General features: G+C 43.4%; 1 protein-coding gene across 4 annotated transcripts in view; it reads left to right on the top strand.

The window, feature by feature from the left end:
• VPS13D (vacuolar protein sorting 13 homolog D) overlaps window positions 1-19951 on the top strand; it is a 263887-nt gene that overhangs the window by 62398 nt on the left and 181538 nt on the right. For all 4 annotated transcript variants that reach the window (XM_056111005.1, XM_056111004.1, XM_056111003.1 and 1 more), the window contains exons 25-30: window positions 2907-3089; window positions 9414-9636; window positions 13603-13813; window positions 16750-16921; window positions 17109-17221; window positions 19629-19841. In XM_056111005.1, the coding sequence (XP_055966980.1) occupies window positions 2907-3089; window positions 9414-9636; window positions 13603-13813; window positions 16750-16921; window positions 17109-17221; window positions 19629-19841 (1115 nt within the window). The remainder of the gene's footprint in view (window positions 1-2906; window positions 3090-9413; window positions 9637-13602; window positions 13814-16749; window positions 16922-17108; window positions 17222-19628; window positions 19842-19951) is intronic.

The following is a 19951-nucleotide window of genomic DNA, read 5'->3' as shown; positions in this document are numbered from 1 at the left end:
ACAGGATCCTGTGAATTACTGAATAATGAGGTTTAACTTTCTGGGGTCAGCAGAAGGTAAACATATGTCTTTTTAAGTGTTTTTTTTTTTAATATTTATATTAAAGAAGCAGAAGTTTAAAGGACTTTTTCTGTTTTGAATGGTGCTTGAGTATACTTTGAAGCAAAGGTGATCTTAGGGAAGGATATTTACTCATTGCTGTTTGTAGTGGATTTACCGAGTTAATACTTCTTTTGTTTGCTAAAAAGAACAAGACTATAGTATATGAAATTTAAATTCCTTTCTCTTAAGTTGGACCTGGAAGCTGCTGGAATCACCTACTCTTGTCAGCTAGATTTTTAATGTTTTTGTGTTTTGGGCCACACATGCTAGTGCTCAGGAGGCTGTAAGCTAGGAAGGGGATTGTACTGGATTTGGCTGCATGCAAGGCAAGCATCTTAACTCTAGTACTCTCTCTCCGTCCCCATTTCTACATTTTTATTTTCTGTAAATAATGATCCAGTGAGGTTTTAATTTTCTTTCTTTTTTTTCCTTTTTGTTTTTGGGCCACACGGTGCTCAGAGTTTATTCCTGACTCTGTACTCAAGGATCACTCCTTGCTCGTGGGCTTGAATACCATTATGGGACGCTGGGATTGTACCCAGGTCAGTCACGTGCAAGGCAAATGTTCCATCTACTGTACTATCACTCTGCAAAAATCTGGAACATGGGTGTTGCCATGATAAATAGTATGAACAGTAATGAGTTGTTTCTCTTCCTGTTCTTCTTTGTCTTTGTTATAGGAAGCAAAGGGAGAGAGCAAGAATAAGGATGCGATACATAAACTTGTAAATTACTCAGTGAATGTTATTTTTGTTTTGCTTTTTTTGGGGCCATACCTGGTGGTACTCAGGGCTCACTCACTCAGGGGACCATATGGGGTACCAGGGATCGAATCTGGGTTTGCTGCATTCAAGACAAGCACTTACCCCCTGTATTATCACTCCGGTAGTTATTTTCTTTTTATGGTAAATGTTTTTGTTTTGTTAAATAAATCTTGTTGCAAGGTGGGAAAATTTCTTCTCTGTCTACTCTTAGAAATTTTATAGTTTTAGGTCTTCTCATTTTGAGTAAATGTTTTGTATTCTTTGAAATGAGGACTGAGGTTTTTTTTTTTTTTTCATGTAACTAGCCAGACTTTTCCCACTGGGTTAACTTATATTGAAATATATTGAATTTCTACTGAAATACAGTTCTCTTGAGAATCTTCTGACCATGTATGTCTGTTTTGTTTATGCTCTGTTCTGTTCTCTTGCTCTTGTATGCCATCGTATCTTATTTTTATTCCTGTTGCTTATTGGTAGATCTTGAAATCAGGTAGTATATGTCCCTCAACGATGTTCAAAGTTGTTTTGTATAATCTAGTTTATTTGTCTAAATAAATTTTAGAATTAGCTTGTCTAATTCTGTGATACAGTAGGTGAAGATTTCAGGTGGAACTGCATTGAATTGATAGTCCGGAAAATTGACATCTTAACATTATTGAGTTTGGTTATGATATATATGGTCATTTAATTAAGTCTTCCATTTCTCTTGGTAGTGTTTGATAGTTTTGGGTATACCTATCACCAGTTCACACACTGCACCGCACTGTAGCACTGTCCTCCCATTGTTCATCAGTTTGCTCGAGTGGGCACCAGTAACATCTCCATTGTGAGACTGGTTGTTACTATTTTTGGCATATCAAATACGTCACGGGTACCTTGCCAGGCTTTGCCGTGCGGGCGGGATACTCTTGTTAGCTTGCTGGGCTCTCCGAGAAGGGCAGAGGAATCAAACCCAGTTTGGCCACGTGCAAGGTAAAAACGCCCTACCCGCTGTACTATCGCTCCAGCCCACAGTTCACACATAATTTGTTAAATGTAATTGTAGTTATTATAGTTTTGATTGCATTATAATATATAGTTAAAAATTTTAAATGTTTATTAAGTGTATAAAATATAACCTCCTCTCTCCTCCTCTCCCCTTCCTTTACCTCCCCTCCCCTTCTTTCTCTTCCTCCATCCATCCCTGTCCAGCAGTGCTTGGGAGTCACTCTCTTTGTTCTGTGTTTGTCCCAGCAGCTAGGCCTGACGGTCATAGAGATAATCATGAGAGTAGTAATCTTTGGTTCCTAATCTTAGGGTCAGGGTAAAGACATTTTATTTCTCCATTAATAGGTCAGGCATTGAAGTATATAGTCATTGTATATAAGTAAAGTAAAGTAAAGGCCCTCCCGTTGATCATCGATTTGCTCGAGCGGGCCCAGTAACGTCTCCATTGGAGACTTTGTTGTTACTGTGTCTGGCATATCGAATACTCTCGGTAGCTTGCCGGGCTCTCCGAGAGGGGCGGAGGAATCGAACTCGGGTCGGCCATGTTGGCTGCGTGCAAGGCAGACGCCCTACCCGCTGTGCTATTGCTCCGGGGGTCGCCGTATGTGGTCTGAGGATTTGGACTGGGATTGCCAGGTGCAGGGCAAGTGCCCTGGCCCAGTCCTAGCTCTCTGACCCCATCGCAGCTGTAAATGCTCCTCTTTAAGGATCCGGGGAAACGGTTCAAAAAGCTGCAGTGGTTTTGCATGTGAAGCCCCAGGTTCACGCCATGGTGCACGGTCCTCTGAGTGCCAAAAGGAGTGACCCTGTACCTGGGAGCAGCCCCCAGCAGGGCTTGGAGAAAGCAGCCGGACGCTCAGGAGTCATTGTATATAGTATATGTAATTTCCAGTATTTGGGGTTTTCCATTTATCTTCTTGTGGTTGATTTCTAATTTAACTCCATGGTATTTTAGACTTATAAATTCATGAAATTTTTGGGTACCTTAAGTTATTTGATTATGAAATTATGGAATTAATTGAGCCTCTGTATCCATTATTCTTTTCCTTTTAGGTGAGAGACCAGGCCCAGCGCTATTCACGGATTCTATTGGATATTGAGGCTGGTGCTCCTGTTCTCCTGATTCCAGAAAGTTCCAGGTCAAATAATCTGATTGTAGCAAATTTGGGGAAGTTGAAAGTCAAGAACAAGTTTCTCTTTGCTGGTTTTCCTGGGACCTTTTCCTTACAAGATAAGGTGAGTATTTGATTCATGCCATTTTGAGTTTCAAATTCTGTTTGAAGACCTGTTGAAAATTCATATGTTGTCATAAAATATTCCCTAACTTTTTGCATTTGTGACTTGGAAAATATTTCTTTGACATTTCATTTAATCTTTGAAAAGAAATGGTACGAATCATAACTTTTTATAGCTATGTATAGTAAGGTTAGCAGATTAGCCACCAGAACTCATCTTTCACCTTTGTAATTTTTTTCTCACAGGTGACTTTATAATAATACGTGTGTGTGTGTATGTGTATGTGTGTGTATGTGTGTGTTTCAGAGGAGGTGATTTAACTCACAGTTTATCTGAAATCATAAAACATACCTTGATAATGATAAAATCTTATATAGTATTTTGCTTTACAGCTCAAAATTGCTTTAGCCTTCCCCAGTGGGTACCCGCAACCCCCCAGTTTTTATTATTTTTATTTCAAGAGAAATAAAAGACTGGGGAAGAATAATTAATTTGACATAGAACATTCTGGACTGCATTTTAGTGGCCACACCATTTTATTTATTATTTTTTGCATTAATGTTTTGAGGTAATTGGGATGAGGATTATAGTTTTTTTTATTTGTTTTTAATTTTTGTGCCATGCCCTACAGTGCTCAGGGTTACCCTGGCTCTGTATTCAGGAATTATTCCTTGTGGTGCTCTGAGATTATATGGGATGCCAGGTCCATGATATGCAAGGCAAATGCCCTACTCACTGTACTATCATTTTGGCCCACATTATGGCTATTTTCATCTCATATTTTTACAAATGAGGTCCAGTTGAAAATGAACAGTGGAAAAAAAGGAAACCATTTTATTTATTTATTTATATATTTTTGAAAACATTTTTTACTAGTAGATCACAGACTCAGCGCAGGGTGGTTTAATTTTTGCAGTTGAGGAGACTAAGTGACATTGCTGGGACTTGAGATGAGGTTTTGTTGTTCTCTGGGTGAGTTTTAGTGAAAATTTGCTGGTTTTCATTCTTTCCGCTCATCCAAACTGCTAGATAAACACCTAGTGAAATTCTCAGCTAGTTATGCTCCCACTTACTCTAAAAGCTGACAGCATAAGGAGAAAGATAGCTTTTGATTGAGGTTATTCATAAATTTGGTTGTATAATCCTATGACTGACAAAATAGCAATAAAGAGCTGATGTTTGTTGAATCCTTATTGTATCTTAGTCTGTGCTAAGCTCTTTAATAATTATTTTGTTTGGGGCCACATCTGGCAATGCTCAGGGATCATTCCTGGCAATGCTCACGGGGCCATATGGGGGGTTAGAGATTGAACCCAGGTTGGCTGCATGCAAGGCTAGTGCCTTACCTGCTGTACTCTCTTTCTGGCCCTATAAGCTCTTTATCATTAATTTTGTTCTCATTAGAACCCTAAGAGATATCTAGTATTAATACTATTTTTCTATTATTATTATTAACAATGTACTCAGTAACTACAGTAAATCCATGTTTTTCGAGTGTACTTGTAGAGTGTATCTGGGCCATAACACGTGTCTCAAGAAGGCCTCAATAAAGTGGTTGTTTGTAAAACAGAGTTAGAAAGGTCAAGTCACATGGGGGCATCACTCTAGACTTGGATGCGTTGCTTTTACACTCCGTGCTGTGAACTGTGACTTGATTTTCCTTCTTGCTCTTGGCTTAGGAGGGCACAATGAGTTGGCAAAGGTTGTTCTGCTGTGTGTCTTATTGGCCCTTTTCCTGAATAGCTGTAGCTTTTCTGACTTTTCTAAAGAAAGCAGCAGTAAGTTTGTTAAAGTAGCTCAGATGGAGAAATGCCATAGTGAAATGGTAATTCTTACCAGGATTTTGACAAGCACCTCAGCTCTGAAAGGATTAAGAGGAATATGCTTATTGTTAATATTTAGTGATATTTTTATGGGTGTTTTTTTTTTCCATCCGTGTGTGATGTCAAGAACTGAGCACAGGGCAGGGCCTCTGTGTTGTAAGGGAAGAAACTACTCTCTTATCATCAACCTTCCCTGCTCAGTTTTTTTTTTTTTTTTTGCTTTTTGGGTCACATCTGGCAATGCTCAGGGGTTACTCCTGGCTCTGTATTCAGGAATTACTCCTGACAGTGCTCAGGGGAACCATATAGGATGCTGAGAATCAAACCCGGGTCAGCTGCTTGCAGGACAAATGTCCTACCCACTGTCCTGTCGCTCCAGCCCCTGTTGTCAGTGTTTAAACAGGAGATGTTTTTATTTTCAAATGATCTTCTCCCTGGTTTCCTTCACTTGCTATTCTTTATCACTCATCTGTGTCACGCTCACGGTTACTGGCCTAAACATTCTGAACTGAGGATACTAGGTTCACTGATGAACCACGCAGAGGGTGAAGCCGAGCTGCTCTGCTGACCTGCAGGTTTCCCCGTGCTTCCTGGACCGGTTTGCAGACTGATCTGGCTCTTGAACCTGCCTTTTCATCTCACTTAAGCTGCCTACAAGGGGTAGAAATAGGCTCTTGACTGTTTCCGAATGGGAAAAGTGAAGTCAGCCAGCAGTGTCCAACCCAGTCCACTTAGCCCACAGCAGTAGCTTTGGTCTTGCTGAAGAAAAGCTGTCTCTGAAGTTGAGATATATGTATTTAGCTGTTCACTAATAGAGCATTCCTGAAGGCCTACTGTCCCCTTTACAGAAAAAAATATTCAGTGCCTACCTGGAAATCTCCTTTTTAGGGGGTGTGTGTGTGGGGGGGGGGGGGCAGTGTATTCAGGGGAATTCACCTTTGACTGTCTTCTGGGCTTACTTCTGACTCTACTCAGGGATCACCCTAGAAATGCTTGGGGGATCATATACAGTGCTCAGAATGGAACCAGGAGTATGGGGTTAGCTGTGTGCAAAGATATATAATCCCTATACTATTTCTCCAGCTCACAAATCTATCTTCTTTGAGTGAACAGATGAATAGTGCTGTCCAATTGCATTATGCCACTTTCTCCCCGCCACCCCCAACAGTCCACTGTACCCCCTCCGCCCACTTTGGGAACCACTGTACTAGATCGAGTCTTAAGGAATATGAAAGGAATTAATTCGTTAAAGGAACTAAAAGATTGGAAACTGCTTCTAAAGTTTTGTTTTTGTTTTTGGGCCACATCTGGCAGTGCTCAGGGGTTACTCCCAGCTCTGCACTTCTGGCAGGCTCAGGGACCATATGGAATGCCAGAGATCAAACTGGGGTCAGCTGTGTGCAAGGCAAGCGCCCTACCTGCTGTACTCTCTCTACAGCCCTTGCTTCTGAGTCTTTGTATTCACTGTGCACTGTTGGAGGATCTGAAATGAACCTGCCTAGATAGTGAATTCTGCTCCACAGACTCCTGTGCCTGTCTCAGACCTATACAGGAGGGCTCCCTGGCAGCCATTGCTGTTGGGATATACTTGTTTGTGGTAAGCATTTGTTTTGATATTTAGGAAGAGATTGGATCCACAATGGATGATTCTCTCTCTCTGTCTCTCTCTCTCTCTGTCTCTCTCTCTCTGTCTCTGTGTGTGTGTGTGTGTGTGTGTTTTCATGAGCTGACAGAAGAGCTCACCTCTAAAGAAGAATTGCTGAAATAGCTCAACATTTTTGCAAAAGAATTTCTGTTTTGTTATAAGCCAAATGATAATGCATAGTTTGTAGCATTTTAATGAAAACATTTCCTTGTATTTGTTTTTGAGGATTTGATTTTAAGTGGAAGTACATACAAGGATCACTTTTTCTTCAAGGTATCATGTGCTTTTTGCCTCCTGGTTTATTCTAAAAAACCTTATGGGATTCAACAGTCAATTATCACATTCATTTACTAAAAAAGAACATTTGAAAGACTAACCCTTTAAAACTTTGTTGTTACTTTGTAGAGGCGGTTTATCTCTTTTTTTTGATACGAATCACATCTGTTTTTGAAGTGGAGTCCTTCCTCAGACCAATAAAAGCAGTTTTTAATTTTAGCTCTAGGTAGTACATTTTTGGCAATTTTATTTCTTTAAGTCCTAAAACGTTAGCTGATTATGTACATGTGGTCGTTCTGTAGAATTCCATAAGGCTGCTTGGCGTGTGTCACTTGTGGAAGTGTTTGTCATCAGATAAACACATCTGTGAAGCTTCGGGCCCCCACATGCACAGTCAAGTGTAATTGACCTAGGCCTCTATGAATGAACCAAAAACCACTTGCATTTACATCCCATCTTTAATTCATTTGCACATGTGAGGTTTGTCTAGGATGCATTCCAGTGGTTACAGAACAGGAAATAGTCCTGAAATCAAAGCTAGGGAAGGGGGTCATTTGCTTTGAGTTTCTTGACTCCTGTGTGTTTAGAGTGGTTTTACATAAATCCACGCTTTAATGAGCACAGGTTTGAACTTTTTGCATAATGCGTTTTCTTTCATTTCCCCCAATCATAGATTGTGCTTAAACCAGCCAATCTTAAGTCAGTCTTTCAAAAGCTTTGAGTTAATCTCCTCAAGCCATTGATTTATTTAAACCAACTCCAGAGAGGATGTAGAGATGAAGCAAATGAAAGAGCAATAAATGCCTCTCGAGTTTAAATCAGCTAAGCAAGAGGGAAGACTTTAATGTTGAAATACTTAAATAAAAGCATTTGCTCACTAATTTGCCCCGCAAAAAAGGAAAATCTCAGAAAGTGCTGGTTTATTTCACTGTGACATGCAGTTGCCACCCAGGCTGACAGGAGAGCAGGGCAGGAGAGCAGTTTCATCATCTCCTTTTCCGATGCCAGGAGGAGTGAACATCACAGGCAGTCTGGGTGGAAATGCTCTTCCCACTTGCTCACGGCAGTGGGTGGGTGAGAGCAGACCGATCTAGTAGAATTGTCCGTCACGTAGTGGGGGGACTCAGGGCAGAAGTTCCAGAGCCAGGTGTTTGCCTTTTAAGTCATTCTGGCAGATCAATGCGGTGCAGAGCGCCAGGCATGAGGCTTTTAGTTTGAGTTCCTTTGTGCACCACCACTGCGCCTGCTGAAGGGAATCCTGGTGGTGACGCTACTGTTTGTGATTCTGGTGCCACAACAGAGCGTGTGATCCCGGGTCATGGCAGCAACCACAATCACAGCAAGGGGGAAGGGGTACGATAAAGTAAAACAGCAGCTGGAGCGATGGCTCACTGTCTCTCCATACATGAGAAGCACATGCTTCGCATGTGGGAACCCTGAGTTCAATCCTGAGTAGGATATGGTTCTCCAAGCACCACTGGGTATTGCCCCCTTAAAAGAAAACAATCCCCCCTCGTCCCCAAAATACATAGTCATTTTTGTGAAAAAGATGTAATCTAGTAAATTAGAAGAATATGTATTATTTTCATTTTTTTTTTCTGGGGGGAGGTGTGAGTGTGAATCATCTCCCAAATAGTGCTGGGCATTTGGGGACTGGCCCTGGCAATACGGAGCCAACTGGGATGGACACTTCAATACTTAGGGGGCCATTTGGTACCAGGGATTGAAATCAGGACATTGAGCATATGAGGCATGTATTCAGTCCTTTGCGCTGTGTCCCCTGCCCCAAGTATTTACAATAGAATTCCAATACATTATATTCTGCACTAACCCTTAATATTTATGGCCTGAAACAGACACATAATAGGAATGGCTAACCTTTGATAGCTTCCATTTTATTTTCAGTTGCCCTCTTACTCAGAGAGGTAGCACTGTAGCACTGTCCTCCCGTTGTTTATCGATTTGCTCGAGCGGGCACCAGTAACGTCTCCATTGTGAGACATGTTGTTACTATTTTTGGCATATTGAATATTCCACAGGTTGCTTGCCAAGCTCTGCTGTGCGGACGGGATATGCTCAGTAGCTTGCCAGGCTCTCCGAGAGGAACGGAGGAATCGAACCTGGGTCAGACGTGTGCAAAGCAAATGGCCTACCTGCTGTGCTGTTGCTACAGCCCACTCAGAGAGGTGGATAGTACAAATCCAGGAGGGGAGATTTCTAGAAAATGCACACACATACCCATGGAACAACAACCCCCTTTTACAAAATAGAAACACATCATCTCCCTCCAAGATTTGTTTTCGTTCCTTTGACCTCACTTGACAATTAGTATTTTTACTCTTCAGCCAAAAGATAGCGTCTTCCTGCAAAACAGCTGTAGTTTTCTTTTGACTAGGTATAATTTCTCTGCTAATCATTACATTTGGCAGTGACTGTGAAGACCCTGCCAGTTCTTTTGGGGACCTGGGGAGTGCTTGATGTTAATGTTTGAAGAACCCCAGGACTTGGAGAGGACTGCAGGATGGTAAAGATACCATCACCCCCATTCCTGCATTCCAGTATCATTTTGTTTCCTCTCAGGAGTCTGTGCCTTCAGCTTCCCCAACGGGGACGCCCAAACACAGCGTGAGGAAAACCACAGGCATGGAGGATCCGAAGGGGACCCCCACCGAGGGGCTGTTCATGGCACCACCTGCTGGAACAAGCCTTGGCAGCCCGAAGGGCGAGTTTGGGCCCAGCGCCCCCACCAAACCGCTGGGGCAGCAAGCCCCGCCCTCCACCAGCCCCAGCTCCAGCAGTCCAGGTAAAGGGCAGAAAAGTGCTTTGCCAGGGAGGTGGGGGAGATTTCCAAGGCTCTCGGGGATGGCACGGGGACGGATGCCCAGCAGATGAGCAGCGCCGACCATGTGTGGACACTTCTTTGGTGCTGCTCTGTGACAGTGGTTTATGGAATGGCAGACTTGTCAGACTGTAGATTCCGCATTGTGTGCCTGCTAGCAGTTCACATCTCGAATCTCTTTGATTTCTGTTGTCCGCTGGGGCTTTTCCTTGTGGCTCAGGATACTTGCCGCCACCTGGTAAGGTTGATCCACCTTGTGCACCCGTTCCTGTAGCTTTAGATGCATTATTAGCCTCACACTGTCTTTTTTCTGTTGTTCTGTTTGATCCTCAGAAATCAGTTCTTAAAAATGTCAGTGTGGGGGCTGAGGAGGTAGCTTGGAGGGCTTGTGCGTGTGCAGTACCTACAAAAGACCCGGTTTCCACCCAGTACTGCATGGCCCCTCGAACATCACCAGGAGCCACCCCTGAGCCCAGTCTTGAAGTAGCCCCTCTAGCACTGTTGGGTGTGGCCCTCAAAAAGGCCTCTCAAAAAATGTATAAAGTGAACCAGCTAACAACAGAAATGCTTCAGCAAGTAGTTTTTTTTGTTTCCCCTTCCCCCACTCCCTTTTAACTAGTTTTGAAAGATATGAACCATCTCATTGTTGGGGCTCTTCTCTAGAGTTTAAGAATTAGTCATTCCAAGGGCTGGGTGACTGCACAGGGGCTAGGGCCTTGCATGCAAGTGACCTAGATTCTATTCATGGCATTACATGACCTCTGGGCATTACTGGGTGTGGCCTCAGAGACCCTTAAGTTCTGCTGGGTTGTCCCTGATGATCCTGGCATCTCAGGACCCAACTAGCACCTCATCTTCATGCCCCAGCACTGACTCACTGGCCCAGTTGGCGGAACATTTTGCAGAACCCCTGGATCCCCAAAGCACTGCTTGGAAAGCCTCTCCTCACTCCCAAATGCTTGTCTTTCTATATGAGCCCAGTTTTGTCTTTTCAGTCTTGGAATTTGAATCGATGGGTGATGGATGGGCCAGCGAGGTTCTGCTCCAAGGATCTAGCGGGGAGCAGAGCACAAGCAGCTCCACACACAGTCTGGCGTGATTGTGCTGGGTGAGATGTGGGCCATGGACCAAGCAAGGGTGTCAGTAACCAGCCCCAGGACTCTCGAACATCCTACAGTGGGCCACGAGAAAGTGGCCTGTCGTTTATGCTGACTATTAAATGAGATTGTCTCACCAGACAGTGGTTGTTTAACATTTCCTATTTGCTAGGCATTGTGGTGCATTTTTTAAAATAGAAATTACACCTTTCACCTTCCTAACACCTGCATTTGTCTGGATCCCTGTGTTACAGAGAGGAGTCATGGACTTAGATGAAGTGGTTTAACTTGCCAAGGGTTGGTAGAAAGGGCATGGTAGAGACTGGCTCCTGAATCTGGCTTCTTCATCCATACCGCACTGCCTACCAGTCTGTGTGCACGCACTTGGGGCGGGGTACGGCACATGTTAGGAGCTCTTAGAAAGTGTTAGAAACTGTGATGCAGGGCACACAGCCACTGTTTCCCTTGTCTCGTTATTCACAGTGATGAGTAGAACCAGGCCCATCTTACATGCCATTGGAGGCTTGTTAGAAGTGAATGGGGGTGTTCCTTAGTTTCATCTTTTTTGATTTAATTTTGCTCTCTTGTTAAGATTGGATTACTGATGTGTATCTCTAGGATTCTGTAGTAGTAGCATATGAATTCCCCACCCCTTTCCCTCCCCTCCACCCCCATTTTGGGCCACACCTGGTGGTGCTCAGGGGATACTGCTGGCTCTGCCCTCAGGAATCATTCCTGGTTGACTTGGGGAACCATATGGGGTGCTGAGGATAGAACCTGGATCAGCTGCTTGCAAGGCAAATGCCTTATCCACTGTACTGTCTCTCACCCTTGTATCATACAAATTTTTTGTTTGTTTTGTTTTGTTTTGTTTTTGGGTCACACCTGGTTTTGCTCCTGGCTTTGCAATCAGGAATTAATCTTGGCAGTGCTCAGGGGACCATATGGGAAGCTGGGGATCCAACCCAGGTCAGCTGCATGTAAGGCAAATGCCCCACCCACTGTATTATCACTCTGGCCCCTCATATGAATTTCTGAGCCTTTGTCCCCTTCCTTGCCCTCATCTGTTAGAGCTGTGATCTGCTTTGATCTATGACACATTTTTATCAATCAGACCCCCCCAAAAATAAATCAAGTGTCTCTTTAATGCACTTGTTAATTTGCTATTGTTAGTGTGTTATTATTAAGATATTGTTAATGTGTTATTATATGTTTTTAATATATATTTTGTTTTATATTAATATGCTGTTAGATATAGTTCCTAGCACCATGTATTAATGGTATGGGAAAAACATTAAGTAAACATCTGCCTGCACATTGACTGATTAAGAGTGTCTTAGTGTGATAGCATAGAGGGAATAGTAGTGGATGGAAAAACAGAGCAAAGCCAGCTGAGCTGGAGACGGGGTTGGTCAGGTTGGTGCTCCAGCAGAAAGCTTGGCCTTTGCCTTAATAAAGGCCAGCAAGGCTGTGACTGTATAAGCATGGAGAGAATGGCTAGAGATGAGTTGGAAAGAGAGAGATTCCCTGGGATCTTTTAGGGGTTGGTGAGTTTTTTTTTTCTTTTGTGACACAAGATGGTTTATTGAATGAAACTTACTGAGATGTGAGGGGAGAGAAGGGAAGAAATACATGTTCCAGAGGAAACGTGAGCTTGAAAGAGCCAGCAAGCAAAGAGAATAGAGACAAGCGCCAACGCGGGCTTGAGGAGTGAGTGGATTAAACATAATCATTAAAATGTGCAGAGGAAGAGAATTTGACCTCACCAGTGAATTTCCTTTCAAATGGTTCTTAAGGATTTCTCAAGAATTTATTTATTTTGGCCTTGGTCACACTTGGCAGTGTCTGACTGCTCTCCAGCTATGTGCTCAGGGGCCACTCCATTGGTGCTTGCCAGGGATCAGCATGGGGTTGGTGGCATGGTGGCCAGCATGACAAGCACCTTAACCTCTGTCCTTTCTCTGCCCATTTTGTGGGCAGAGAGCCCGGCAAGCTACCGAGAGTATTCGATATGCCAGACACAGTAACAACAAAGTCTCCAATGGAGACGTTACTGGGCCCGCTCGAGCAAATCGACCATCAACGGGAGGGCCTTTGATCTTTTGATCTTTGAGTGGTTTTCAGGAACCTCAGTGGAGTTAAATTAAGTGTATTGGAAGAGGGTTTATGGCGATTGATGCAAAATTGAAGGGGGTAATAGAAATGTTCACATGTGATATTTGTTCAAAAAAAGAAATTTGATGCTATAAAACTTTTTTTGGGTCACACCCGGTGATGCACAGGGGCCATTCCTGTCTTCACACTCAGGAATTAGTCCTGGTGGTGCTCAGGGGACCATATGGGATGCTGGGCATTGAACCTGGGTTGGCCGCGTGCAAGGCAAAAGCCCTACCCGCTGTGCTTTCACTCCAGAGGTCTCCCCAGCAGTGCTGGGGAGCTCAGTGGCCATTCCCAGGGATACAGGCAGCAGTGTGGGGCGTGCTGGTTTGGCGCTTGGGCGTGGTAATGTGGTGGTGCTCAAGCCAGGCCTTCATGGGTGCACCAGGCAGTGCTGCAGGGACGGGAACAGGCATGTGGTCCTGGGTGTGGTGTATGCAAGGCATGCACGCTGACCCTTTGGGATACTTCCTGGTCTCTGGAAAATTTTAAAAGCCTTTGGGTAATATGCTCTACCTGTGTAAGGAGGAGATTTTGGTGTCAGAGTGGAGACTCCTGGACAACCCATTTTCTCGCGGTGGCAAATCTAAAGATTTCCCAAAGATTTTCTTTGCTGTCTTAGTTTGGTTTAGGGTCTCATCATCTTCATTCTCTCTCTCTCCTCGGAACCACGTAGAAGACCATGTCTGCCTGTTGGATTGCATTGTCGTGGATCTCCAAGACATGGACATCTTTGCTGCAGAGAGACATCCACGGGAGTATTCTAAAGCCTCAGAGGACAACACTGGAGATCTGATCTTCCCCTCTTATTTTGTGCGACAGACAGGAGGAAGCCTCTTAACTGAGCCCTGTAGGCTGAAATTGCAGGTGGAAAGGAATTTGGACAAGTGAGTGTTTCATATCTCCGGAAGTGCCTGTTAGAAGCAGAAATCTCTCAAACTTGGAAATGGGTGCTATTGAGGAGGTCTGGAAGGGCAGAGGAATAGGCTATTCCTATGAATAGTCTGATAGGGATACATTCATTCATGTACCCCTCAAGTCCCTACTCCGATAGGAGGCAACCCCGATGAATGCAAAGATTGCACTTTCATGAAGCTTCCACTTTGTTGAGTTATGGGCAGGTAAGTAGTTGATTCTAAGTGGTTGGTTCAGTGTTTTCAACTGTTGTTCAGGATTGAAAGAGATGTCATGAAAGCATAGAAAGAGACATGAATTTAGCATGTACTTGGGTAACCTTAGAAAGCTAGAGATGGTTGGGAAGGTTTATTGTAAGAGTTACCATAGGGATTACACGTTCTGACTATAGTAGTTATTTGGTTTGATCTTGGTCTTTTCCCCAAAGATACATCTAATTATTTATTTATTTGCTTTTGGGCCACATCCAAGAGTGCTCAGGGGTTACTCCTGGCTCTGTGATCAGTGATCACTACTGGTGGTACTCAGGGGACCATATGGGGTGTCAGAGATGGGACCCAGGATGGCTGTGAGCAAAGCAAGCGCCCTTTCCACTGTACTGTCTTCTCTGCCCCCACTGTATCTTCATGTAATAGAAAAATTATTTCAAGGCAGTTCTGACCATTTTATCCCAATCAATATGGAAGAATTCCATAAAGAGCAATGGCTAAGGTTGGAAGAAGGTTGAGGAACATTGGTTTAGAGTCTTGGTTCAGTTGTCATTCATTTCACACCTGGCTTCAAAGTTCCTAGTAAGTTTACATTCCCAGCAGTGTACCCCAAATCCAGACTCCAGCCCCACCTCCAACTCTGAAGCCTGACCCTCAGGACTGAGCTTTGGTGCGCTTGAAGGTGTCCTCTGGTGTTGCTAGGACTTACCTTTCCCCATGTGGGCTCATGGGCTGCCTTTCAGTGAGGGCATTACCTTGGGAAAAGGCAGCAACATTTGGTCTCATCTCCAGCGTAGGATGAGGCAGTGCGGGGAAGCGATGAAGGAGGTTTTTATTTATAGCAGTTGGAAAAATAGTCTCATTGCTAGTGTAGCCTGTAATTTCAGCCTCCTTTACTGTTCTTGGGCAAGTCACTTAATGTTACTTTTTTATTTCTCTTTGGATTATTAATGACAGTCTCACTGCTCTTACTGGGTTTTTGTGTTCCATCCTTACTTGTATTCAGATGCTCTCTGGCTGGCATTCAGTTATGGTTGGCATGGGCTATATTTGGTTTTACTGGTTTAGAGTCTTAAGAGGAACTTCATTACTTCATTAGTTAGAAATTGAACACTTTCTTTTCTTTTTAAGCAGTGCGCTCCACCACCAAAAAAAAAAAAAGTAAAGGAAAAGGAAAAGAGCTTTGCTGCTCTGCTGATGTAAACATTGCCCACTTGCAAAAGTGCTGCTGTGCAGATGATGATACTGTTAACTAGATAGAAGGTGTCACAGAAGTTCCCTGTCAGCTTCTCCCATTGCTGAAGGAGGAACCTGGTGATCCTTTTCAGCCGTTTTTTTTTTTTTTTAATTTTTCAAAAGGGTTTAAAGAGAGTTTTAAAAATTAAAAGTCATTATCCTTACAGTTTAGGTATCCAGCTGCCTTTGTTGACTGTAGCACAGATCTTTCAAAACTTGACTGTATGTGGTTTTTTTTTTTTTTTTTGCCTCTGAACAGAGTTTTGATTTACTTACTGGGGTTTTGGGGCCGCGCTTGTCAGTGAGTGCTTGGTGTTACTTCTGGCTAGATGATTGGGGGTCATTCCTGGTGGTACTCAGGGTACCTGGGGATTGCAAGGATTGAACTTGGTCCTCTTGTGTACAAATCATGTGCTTGGGCTGTTCAGCTTTCTTCTTCTTCCACTTCAGATATAATTCCTCTGCTTTGTGTGCTCAGAGTGTAGTGTCTGCACGTCAGTAAAGCTTATTTCATTCCTGGCAAGGTCGAAATAAAGCTCTGCAGTGTGGGGATGAGGTGGGTCACTTCTCTGAGCCTGACCCTGGGCATCTTCAACTTAGCTGAGACAAATAACTGATTTGGATTTTATCTCAGTATCCCTCTGGTCTCAGTATAGAACAGTGGTATATTTCTTTAATTATCATTAAATCAGAAATGTAACATAGGGATATGAAAAGAATATGCCCTATTTACTGCTTTTCCAACTATGGCATTTAAGCTATTTGAGTCCTGATTAATTAATTACTTAGTTAACTATTTTTATTTTTTTAATTTAATTTTTAGGGGCTGGAGCAATAGTGCATTGGGTAAGGCACTTGCCTTGCACATGGCCAACTCAGGTCAGGTTTGATTGCTCTTATCCCATAGGGTCCCTTGAGCTCCACCAAGAGAAATTTCTGAGCACAGAGCTAGGAGTAAGCCCTGAGCATTGTTGGATGTCACCCTGCCAAAAATAATTTAATTACAAAAAAGTTTTTGGACTATACTTGGCTGTGCTCAGGGCTCATTCCTGGCTCTGTGCTCAGGGATTGCTCCTGGCAGTGCTCTGGGGATCATATGCAGCGCCAGGGATTGAACCCAGGTCAACTGTGTATAAGGCAAGCACCCTACCTGCTGTACCATCTCTCTGACTCCTTGTGGGCTCTATTTTGTTTTTGTATTTGGGTTACACCCAGTGATGCTCAGGAATTACTCCTGGCTCTGCATTTAGGAGGCCATATGGGATGCCGGGGCTCAGACCTGAGTCGGCCATTCAATCATGCTAATTTGCTTCATTTGGAGCTGCCTGAAATTTCTTCATTGGAAGTTAGAAATTAACTGGTTGATAAAGTGGGTGGGTACATTTTAATTCTTAGATTTTGGGATGAACTATGTCAGGGAAGTTGGGAATTTGTAAAAGTGACTTTTTTTCTTTTTTTTGTAGAGAAATAAGCCATGCTGTGCCAGACATATCTATCCATGGCAATCTCTCCTCTGTCCACTGCTCCCTGGATTTGTCCAAATATAAGCTGATCCGTGGTTTACTAGAGAACAACCTTGGAGAGCCCATAGAGGAATTTATGCGGCCTTATGATCTACAAGATCCAAGGATTCATGTAAGTGAGACTTTATGTTCCTCTGAAACGGTCCTCATCTCAGTTGCTCTTCACCCAGTGTGTGTATTCCTCAGATTCACTTGGGGAGTGAGCAGAAGGCAGCAGAGAAACCTGGTTTCTCACCATCCGCGCCTTATTTTCAGGTTGGCTTCCTCGGGTGTGGGCTGATGAGCATTTCCCTTTGCAGACTGTCCTGAGCGGAGAAGTGTACACGTGCATGTGCTTCCTCATTGACATGGTGAACGTAAGCCTGGAGCTGAAAGATCCAAAAGGAAAAGAAGGTGCCGGGTCTCTCGCCAGGTAAGGCTTGAGCTTGAGCACTGGCAGCAGCAGTGTAACAAATAACCATTAGTGATAGTAGAATAAAGACTCCATCGATTTATTTATTTGTTTGTTTTTGGTGTAGAACACAGGCTGCAGAGTGGCAGCTCCCTGCTTAAAGTGGTCACAGTGCTTTTGAAAAGTTGAGATGTGTTGCAGTATCCTCAGTCAGAGTAGCTTAGGTTCAGCGGGAAGTAGAAGGCATGCAAGACACAACGACTCCCAACGGTGAAGATGTTTTCCAGTTGGTCAGAGTGCGCATTGTGAATCTTGGCTGCTCTGCTTATAGTTGTTGCTTTGGCAAACAGAGCAGTCAGCACCTTGAAGTGTTGGTGAGAGAGACAGAGACTGGAGTGGATTGGCATGTTAGGTAATGCCCTTGGTCCCACACGAGGAAATTTAGTCTTACTGTGTGTCTGCATAGGAGGAGATGCAGACCTGTTGGGGAGCGGCACTCGCCACTGGCCAATATCTGGAGACAAGGAAATTCACATCAGGTGGTTGGATTTTAGCTTCTGAATGGAAGCTTTAGCAACATTGGGCCATTGTTCTCACTTGGGATCCTCTGGAAGCTGAGTAGCCATTGATAGGGATTTAGACAAAGCGTGTACTTATTTAATGTTTTATTTATTCATAGAACCTCATTTCTGTGGGACCTTTAAGTTTTGATGTTTGGCATAGAACTTTCTAGAGTACATTGTATTTCCACAGTAACTTTTCATTTTCATCTTCTGAAAACAATGTAAGGGATCTGAGAGATAGTATAGGGGATAAGGTATTTGCCTTGCTTGTAACTGACCCCATTACAATCCCTGGCACTACATATAATTATCTCAGCACTCCAGGAGTGATCCCTGAACACAGCAAGGAGTAAGCACAGAGTAAAGCTGGGGTTGTACCGACCGACCCCACTCCCCATCTCACAAATTCAAAATTAAAATCATGTGGTTGAACAGACATTACTTCTATTTCTGTGTATTTAATTTTTTTTTTTTTTTGATTGTGCCTGCCAGTGCTCAGGGCTCGAACTTGGCAATGCTTAGGGGGCTGTGCAGTGCTTGGGATCAAACCCAGGCCTCCTGCTTGCCAAGCATGCTCCCTGGGCATTGATCTACCTCCCCAGCAGATAGTTTTTGACTAGCCTGAGATCCGGTGACTGGGAGGATGGAAGCAGGAATTAAAGGCTAGTAATTTCCCACTGAAGCACTCTTTTTGACTCTATCTTTTTAAAAAAAAATCTCTCCTGGTCTGTCACTCAGCTGAGGAAAATTCAGTGTAGTAGAATGGTGTGTCCCAGGCTGTCTTCTGAGCCTGCAGTTTTCCTGATGACCTATGCTACCTATAGTTTTATCCAACATGGAGTAATTATCTATGCAATGTTGTACTTGCAGTGAATAGTTATGGGTTGCTTATTGCAGTTTCTCTGTTCTGAAAAAGAACTTCGTTATAAAAAAGTGGATTGGGGGGTTGGGGGATCAGATTGATAGCTCAGTGGGCAGGGTACGTGTTTTATTTGTTGGAGGCCTGGCCCTAGTACTGGGTGACCCCCTGAGCACCACAAGAAATGGTCGGGTGTGGCCCAAAAACCAAAGGAAAAAAAAAAGAAAAAGAAGGCACTTCTCATTTATTTTTTTAATTTTTCATTTTTGCTTCATACACAGCAGTGCTTAGGGCTGTTGTTGACTGTGTGTTCAGGAGTGACCACTGGAGGTGCTTAAGGGACCATATATATTGCTGGAGCATCAGATGGAGGGGCACTGTGGGGGCAGAGGGCTGATATAGAGCGGGGTAGGCTGTGTTCAAGGCAACTCACTACTCATATTGTCTAAGAATATGGTTATAAATGCATTTCCTTTGGTGGATTAGCTTCATAATTTCTATTTATTATTAATAATAATAATAATTAATAATAATAATAATAATTGCTTTTGGGGCCACACTGGGCTATATTCAGGGCTTATTCCTTGCTCTGCACTCAGGAATCACTCCTGGAGATGTGGGATGCTGGGAATTGAACATGCTTTGCATGTGACTGACCTGGTTTTGATTCACAGCACCCCATAGGGCTCCCTGAGCACTGCCAGAAGTGATCTTTGAGTACAGAGCCAGGAATAAGGCTTGAGCACAGCCTGGTGTAGCCTTAAAGCAGAAATAAAAACAAAAGAAAGTACTGAGACAACATTGTCTCTTTGGAAATGGAAAATGGAAAGATAAGATAGTCTGTACAATGATTCTAAATCCATTTTGAGGAGTCTGTTACAAAATCAATGAAAGGTCTCAGAATTAAAGCTTTTCTTCCAGAACTCAGGCATGTTTATGATGTTGTGCTAGCATTGTTTTTGTAGAGTGGAAGAGTTTAGCATCTTTTCTCTTTTCTGTCTTTCAGATTTGACTTCAAAAAATGTAAACTGCTTTATGAGAGCTTCTCCAATCAAACCAAGTCCATTAACTTGGTTTCCCATTCCATGATGGCTTTTGATACCCGCTATGTTGGGCAGAAGACCAGCCCTGGCATGACAAATGTGTTCACCTGCATCTTTCAGCCCTCCAAGAACAGCACTTCCTCCCAGGGATCCATTCAGATTGAGCTGCATTTCAGGTAGTAGATTCTCCCTCCTTTTTTGGGGGAGCCTTCTAGGTGGTTCTGAGGAATTGGGTGCTATTCCCAGAAAGAGTTCTCCTGGCTCTTATGGGCCTGATAGTTCATGC

Source organism: Sorex fumeus, unplaced genomic scaffold (assembly GCF_029834395.1).
Source record: "Sorex fumeus unplaced genomic scaffold, SorFum_2.1 ptg000011l, whole genome shotgun sequence".
Lineage (NCBI taxonomy): Eukaryota > Metazoa > Chordata > Mammalia > Eulipotyphla > Soricidae > Sorex > Sorex fumeus.
The sequence above is the reverse complement of the archived record's forward strand: the minus strand, read 5'-3'. Positions and strand labels throughout refer to the sequence as shown.